This window comes from Paralichthys olivaceus, chromosome 2 (genome assembly GCF_024713975.1).
Source record: "Paralichthys olivaceus isolate ysfri-2021 chromosome 2, ASM2471397v2, whole genome shotgun sequence".
NCBI classification, from domain to species: Eukaryota; Metazoa; Chordata; class Actinopteri; order Pleuronectiformes; family Paralichthyidae; genus Paralichthys; species Paralichthys olivaceus.
Genome location: NC_091094.1, coordinates 1151244 through 1158471, shown reverse-complemented (window position 1 = coordinate 1158471; position 7228 = coordinate 1151244). Strand labels below are relative to the sequence as shown.

The following is a 7228-nucleotide window of genomic DNA, read 5'->3' as shown; positions in this document are numbered from 1 at the left end:
CTACAGATAATAATAACATGTATACATGTTTATCTCTCGTGATGAAATTGAAATGACACCATAGAAAGTACTTATTACCTCTTTGCTGCATATGTACTACAGATAAAACTTATGTGTAAGTGTAAATTCTATTCCACAAAAAAACTTCCAACCAAAGCCTTGATCGTGTTTTAATTGGATTGATTTGACATGTAAGTTGTCATCCTGTGTTTTATTCACATACAATATAAAACAAGTTGATCTCGAAGCTCATTGGAGAATTGTGACGTTAAAAAAACAGCTTTGATTTGATGGAAAGAGAAAAACACACGTTCGTTTAAGTCTAAACACTAAAAACTAAACTCTGACACATGAAGGAAGAAAACTATCAAAAATAGAGTTCTTTAATATTCATCGTCGTGAGTAATAATTATTAGCTACAGGGCAGAACTGATAAGATGTACATACAAGGTATTTTCAAGCGAGGTCCATTTCACGTGTGCGTTTCCACTCAGGCCTTTAATCCACCCACTGTCATAAGTATGAGGTCTAGATCCCATCAGTGTAGATCAGCAATACATAAATACATGTAGAAAAATACAAGTTTACATGTGGCAGTAAACTGGGCAAATACTTTTACTATGAAGTCTTCTGTCATTCTACATATCTGTGTGTGTGTGTGTGTGAGAGAGATAGAGAGAGAGAGAGAGAGAGAGAGAGAGAGATTCTGGTAAACTTGAGTTTTCTAATTAAACTTTGCATTAAAAGCATCAAAGCGTTGTTAGTAAATAATTGAGGCCGCTCGTCTCTTTGTCAAATCTTTTCTTTGAACTAATAATAAAACATTTAACACAGAATCTGTCTTTTAAACCGTCAACAAGGATCCACGAGGAAACAAGTCTCACACCGAACAGTCTTGGAACCTTGGAGCTGATTCATGATTCAGAGCAGAGGCTGTAGATAAAGATGGACGACATGGCAGCTCCCTAACGTGAAGCCAAATCCTCTCAATTGCCCCCTGGTGGCTGGCTGCGGTATAGGTCCTCCTCCACATTAGCAGACGGGACATGGACCAAACTAAAAAAGTTAGAATAGACGTTAGATAAATGTTTGTCAAAGATGTTTCTGTGATTTCAGGTCGTTCTTGTCTCACTGAAGTGTTTCTGATCCGTTTGGTTTGAATCCGTTTATTTGATGATATAAAAAGAGGCGGAGACGTCATGATTGACAGCTGAGACTGACTGATAGGTGTACGGGTTAGACCTGGATACCACGGCTCCATCCCCTAATCAGACTCAGACTCTTCATGACGTCAGCATCGTGAGGTGGTAGTGTTCCTACGTGAGATGTTTCAGCTTTATTTCTGGATGGAGGGAGAAAGTGGAGACGCTTCACCAAACTTTATTTACAGTCTATGAATCAGACGCCTGATGACGTCAGGTTTCAGCTGCTCTGTGTTCCAAACCATAATGACGACATGAGTTCAGAGACAAAGAACCTTTCTACACTGCTCTTTCCATGTTTTCTGTGGTGTCGGATATTCAGGTGAGGTAAATACTACTCTCTTGTTTTCATGACACTCGGTCTTTAATGATTTTTTACCCATTGGAATGATTTGCTCAAAAACAAAGCGTTCTTGTCCTCTGAGTTCACAGGAGCTGTTGTCCAGAGTCTTTGTCCTGCAGCCGACTAGAGAGGAACCTCAGGAGGGTTGTTCCTCCTCACCCGAGCTTTCCTGCTCTCCTGTTTCAGCTTCAGAGTGCGGAGCTTCTGCTGCCGGCGCTTCTCTCGGTACCACAGCTGCTCACAGTACTCGTCCACGCTCAGACTCTTGGTCCCCACCATGTGCAGGTCCTTGTAGCTCCGGTGCTGCGGCGGCCACGAGTTCCCAAGTCCCGGCAGAGACGAGGGCGGGTGAGAGGCCCCGGACTGGCCCAGGAACACAGGTAGGGCTCCCCCCACCGGGCCAGTCTTCCCGTGGTTGGGGCCGTGGCTCTGCTGGTGTCGGGCAGCTGGGTGGAGGCTGTGGTTGGGGATGATGTGAACGCGGTATCGGGCCAGGACCTGGCTGTAGGAGTGCTCATGGCTGCTGCAGGTGTAGACGCCTGCGTCAGCCAGCTCCAGGCGTTGAACCAGCAAACCACGCTTCATGTGGAGAGAGCGGTCGTCATCGCTGTGAGGAAGCTGAGAGAGAGAGAGAGAGAAGCAGGTTTCATGGTGACAAAATGTGTTTGTGTGTATAAACTGAATCTCATCATGTCTTCTCCTCTGATACGTCTCCAGCAGATGTTGACTGATTCAGACTCACTCTGTCCTCAGTTTGCTGCGAGCTGCCCGTGTGCCGCTGCACCGTCCACCTGAGCTCGGCCGGAGGTGACCAAGGAACACACTCCAGGAAGGTGGAGTTTCCCTCCACGCCGTACACCGACTTCTCTTCCACAGCGTCAGAGTCTGACGAGGAGAAAGAAGAGAAACACAGATCAGGGGAAATATTCACCAGGTGATTTGTGTGAATCGAAAAAAGGAGGAACACAGATTCTAAACAGGAAGAGAAACTAAAGAAACATTTCTGAGATGTCAACCACTTCATCATTTCTTTAACTTCAATAATCTTTACTGCCACTGTGTTGAAGCGGAGAAAACTGCAGTTACACAGAACGGCCCCTAGAGTGCGCCCCATGTCTACCTGCAGCAGAGAATATTCAAGAAGGTATTTTAAATCTGTAGAAACTTTATTGGTTTGTTATCGTGCAACAGTTGAAACTTTGGTTTTGGACAAATAATCAAACATTTGGAAAATGTTCTTGCTGAATTAATTATTGTACAAAATGAACTGTTTAAATATTCAGTGTGTTCCTGTTGCATTCAGTAGTAAATAGAATTTACTATCTGTGATACTATTTTTGAAGGTAGTTAAAAAAGGTCAAATATTTGTATATTTATATACATATTTTATACTTTCTATATACTATATATTTAGTACAGTAATTATGTTGATCAAACTGTGACTTTAGAACAAAGCTGAACATTAAACTTCAAAATCAGACATGAAAAAGCATCAAGGCTGAAATGATAAAACGTCAATATTTTAGCAGGTCCTTCTTTCCCTCTGTGCATCGTATTGTAGGAGATCAGTTTGGATCTTGATGCAATAAATCAGCACTAACACATTTATATATTTGAAGGGACCATGAGGCTTTGGCGAAGGTGCGAGCTCTAATGAGAGACATTGTAATTTACCTTCAAGTACATTTCCAGTATAAACACAGGACAAACTGAAGACCCTGCTCAGACTGAACACAGGAGGAGCTGGAGCTTCTGGATGGATCCAGACGTGAGAATCAAACACAGCTGTGGATTTATGCCGATCTCTTATGTGGACGAACAGCGAAGACCACCGTGGTTCTGCGTTCCATCGCTGCGTCACTTTAAACACATGATCGATGGAGGAAATCCTCCTCTCAGATCCTCTGATATAAAGAGACTTCATATCAAACTCACCGTCCTCTGTGACTGGGCACTGACTCCAGGGGTCTCCATACTTCACATCCTGTCTCCGTGCCCGCCTAACACCAAACCAGGGGAAAGTGTGATGTACATGTGGTAACTGTTATGAATGTGTGGTGTCCTCATTACCCCTCTGTCCCTCTCTACCTCTTGCTGGTGGGGAAGAACCTGGAGCAGGTCTGTCCATCCCAGGAGCAGTAGGGGTCTCTGGCCAGACAACACTTAGCACAGTCCGTCCCGTACAGCTCGCACCTCTGGAGCCCCAGCTGGGCCACGCTGAGCTCGCCGGACACGTACAGCTGTTGCTGTGGTCGAGACGGACGACACAGAGAGAGATTGATTTTATTGAGAGTTCATTATACTGTTGTAACAACAACACAAGTCTCAACTAAACAACACAACTTTGAACACAACATTTACTGGACTAATTAGAGCCTGAGCAGTGACGGCTGCAAGGATCCTATTGGGTTTCTTATTCTTTCCCCATCCCCCAATGTCAGATTGGTGTCGTCCTAAGCACGCGCGACTTTTGCTGAAACTTGTACGAGAAATGTTCGCATCAGATGGTTTCCGTGCATGTAAACAAAAGTCAGAGGACGCACCCTCTTGGTCGACAGCTTCATGCTCAGGATGGGAGTCGGACTCTGTGGAATAAAAAGAAAAATGGATGAATGTTTCTGTTGCTTCACACAAAAACACACGTTTATACCAACGTGCATCTACAGCTGTTTACGATGAGCCGAACGAATCCACGTAGATTTATTAACACACACATTTCTATGCATTTGATACCAGATTGTGTCACATTTCATTTTAGAAATTCAAGTTGATCACACTGAACATGAAAACTCCTCTTCTCCCTCGTCTTCTTCACAGCCTGGTGTTCAATGTTTGTGTGTCTCAGTTTTCTAACGACCTCAGGAGCCTTAAAGACGCCGTTTGAAATAGTTCTTCACTGAGCTTCGTTCATTCAGTCGCAACAAACCACACAGTCTGAAGACAAAGCTGGAAAATAAAAGGAGGAGTGGAGGCTCATGTGACCGACACAGAAACGGTGACTGATCTTTACCTGAACTGATATTTCAGCCGTGCAGAGGTTGAGGTGAACGTTAAATGCTGCGGCCTCGCTCTGAGGTCAGAAATCTAATGAGTCTCTCTCTCCATCAGGTGGATAAATTACCCCCGAGCTCCATTTTTCTGGACCACTGACTCATTTCATGGCCTCACAGAGGAGAGTCAGTGACCCTCGACCGCTCTGAATGAGCCGAGGGGTGGATGAAGGAAACTCAAAGCCCACAGACCGACCGACTACAGCCTCCGACCTGAAACCCAGTCAGGATCCAAACAACCTGTCAGTTGCTCCTGCAGCTGTACGGTCACTTCCGGCTCTTTACACCCAGAAATGACTCAGTTCCTGTCTCAGTTGTTGGTAAACAACGAACGCCTGGTTTCCTGTTTGTTTGTTCTCGTCCTTCCTTCCCTTCACCTGCACAGTGTTTTGATTCTCTTTCCCTTTTCTTTCATCCTCTCCTTGTTCTTCCTCCTCATCTTCTTCATCTGTTTAAAAACAGAAACACACAAAAATGTGCTTTTCCTATTTTTGTCATCTCTCTGCTCGTCTTCCTGGTCCGTTTGTAAACACAGAGGATCTTGGGAAATATGCGTCCTGATATCTGCTTGTTTCTCTTTTGGGGAGTTTGTCCAGATGAACACGTTCCACTGAAAAACTACACGCACACACAGAACATCACAGGGTGCAGAGCTGGAAGATGAGCAGTGAGAGACATTACAACAAACTTGGGTTTTAGGCATTAAAGTCCTGCGTGTGTGTGTGTGTGTGTGTGTGTGTGTGTGTGTGTGTGTGTGTGTGTGTGTGTGTGTGTCAGGATTCACAGAGAACGAAGAAGAGCAGTGAAATGATTTCCACAAATCAAATCAAAGTGAAAAATGATACGGACGAACATGTTTCATCCTAAGAAGTAGTTCTGTTAAAAGATAAAACCATGAAAACGTCGTCAGCCTTCTGATTTTCTTTCTCACAGTTTAGTGGCAGCAGCGTAATGGAACCAGCTCAAATCACCGTACTTTATATGCTTCCAACCTCTTGCTCCAGTATTTCTTGGGTCGGGGGCTGGAGAGACTGTGAGAAACTTCACACAGTGGGTAAAAAAACACGAAGCTTCCTGTGAAAGCTCGAGTTCTTTTGGTTCCTGGATCAGAAGCAGTATTGAAACTCTATGTCACCTGGAAGACGGTCAGCTCCTCCAGAATGAGCTCCTCTGTGTCCCAGTTGTGTTTGATGACCGACACCGCCTTCACCACCTTCCCATCATCTGCACGGCAACAGGAGAGCGTTCGAGTCAACGCACATTTCATCCACATTCACAATAAATCCAAAATAACTAAATATACAATAAAGAGAGAAAACTCATGGTGCACACATCACACATCCTACAGTGGTAACCGTAGTAACCAACAACACACAACTGCTACACAAACCAGCTGCTACAGTCAAAGCAGCCAATGTGTTTACACATGTTCACTGAGAACATGAGGAAATCACATGAATCTGCTCATGGAGGAAAATATCATGGGATGATTGTATGTAGACATTTGCATGTAAACATACTGCACACACACACACACACACACACACACACACGTTACAATGATCCCAGGGAGCCTCGTAAACCTCAGAGGTCGTGCTGTGGGAAATCTCCTTTGCACATGTATGTTTACAGTGAGTGTGTGTGTCAAACGAACCTATACCCTACACCAGGGGTCACCAACACGGTGCCCGTGGGCACCAGGTCGCCCCCAAGGACCACATGAGTCGCCCGCAGGCCTGTTCTAAAAATAACACAACTCACCAGTGAGCTGCGTCTTAGATTTGATATGCGTTTCTAATTCATTGAATGATTTATTTTTGATTCTGTCAAATGTTTATTCTCATTCTGAGGTTGACTCCTGACTATGATTTGTTAGCGGTCGGTCGGTGGCTCGTGAAAATGGAACATTTGTCTGATGAAATGTTGAAGAAGTGATCGTCTGAAAATGTAAACACTTGCTGAGATTCATAGAAATAAAGTGTTGAACCCTGATATCATCTGTTTCCCACCTTGTTAAGTCAATGTTGATAATTACTGTGAGAAATCATGAACGTGATCAGCGTCTTCACACAGATGAGAATCATTTATCATTAATAATAATATATAACTATCAAACTGGCAGCCCTTCGTATGACTCAGTTCCCATGAAGTAGCTCCGTCTCAAAAAGGCTGGCGACCCCTGTCCATGGACTAAAGATGAACTCTCTCCGTTGAAGTTGTTCAGTGTGATTTGAAATCAGCTGGTAAAAACCTGGGAACATTTGCTCCAAGCTCTAAAATATCAAATATCAGACGCAGCCAAGAATCAAACCACCGTGACGTCACCTTCGGTTTGTGAGCTGCAGCTCTGAAGCCTCACGTCAAACATCTCGTTCAGCGCCATCTTGATTTTTTGAAAACAGGAGTAACCATATTTGAGCAGGGGGTGGAGCCTGACTGAGAACTCGAGGACACGCCCACCTGTCGCCTCATGATCATAATTGACCAAATGATCATCAGCTGTTTTGAAGAAGACCTGAAACTAGAGACAGTGTGTGTCCTCAGAGACAGTGTGTGTCCTCAGAGTTAGTGGGTGTCCTCAGTGTGTGTCCTCAGAGACAGTGTGTGTCCTCAGAGACAGTGTGTGTCCTCAG

General features: G+C 44.4%; 1 protein-coding gene across 4 annotated transcripts; it reads right to left on the bottom strand.

The window, feature by feature from the left end:
• Positions 1-799: 799 nt before the first annotated feature.
• Positions 800-6993, bottom strand: LOC138405668 (semaphorin-3D-like). 4 transcript variants are annotated; one of them, XM_069515654.1, is made up of 7 exons: positions 6921-6993; positions 5731-5819; positions 4089-4130; positions 3634-3791; positions 3220-3545; positions 2288-2430; positions 800-2163 (listed from the first exon to the last, which is right to left on the bottom strand). In XM_069515654.1, exons 1-7 carry the CDS (start codon positions 6976-6978, stop codon positions 1669-1671), a joined length of 1311 nt encoding a protein of 436 aa, XP_069371755.1. In that variant the 5' UTR covers positions 6979-6993; the 3' UTR covers positions 800-1668. The 4 variants fall into 4 exon arrangements, with proteins under 4 accessions (XP_069371755.1, XP_069371775.1, XP_069371781.1 ...); XM_069515674.1 differs by having other exon boundaries at positions 3481-3545; XM_069515680.1 differs by lacking the exons at positions 5731-5819; positions 6921-6993 and adding an exon at positions 4556-5360 and having other exon boundaries at positions 3481-3545.
• Between the last annotated feature and the right edge of the window lie 235 nt (positions 6994-7228).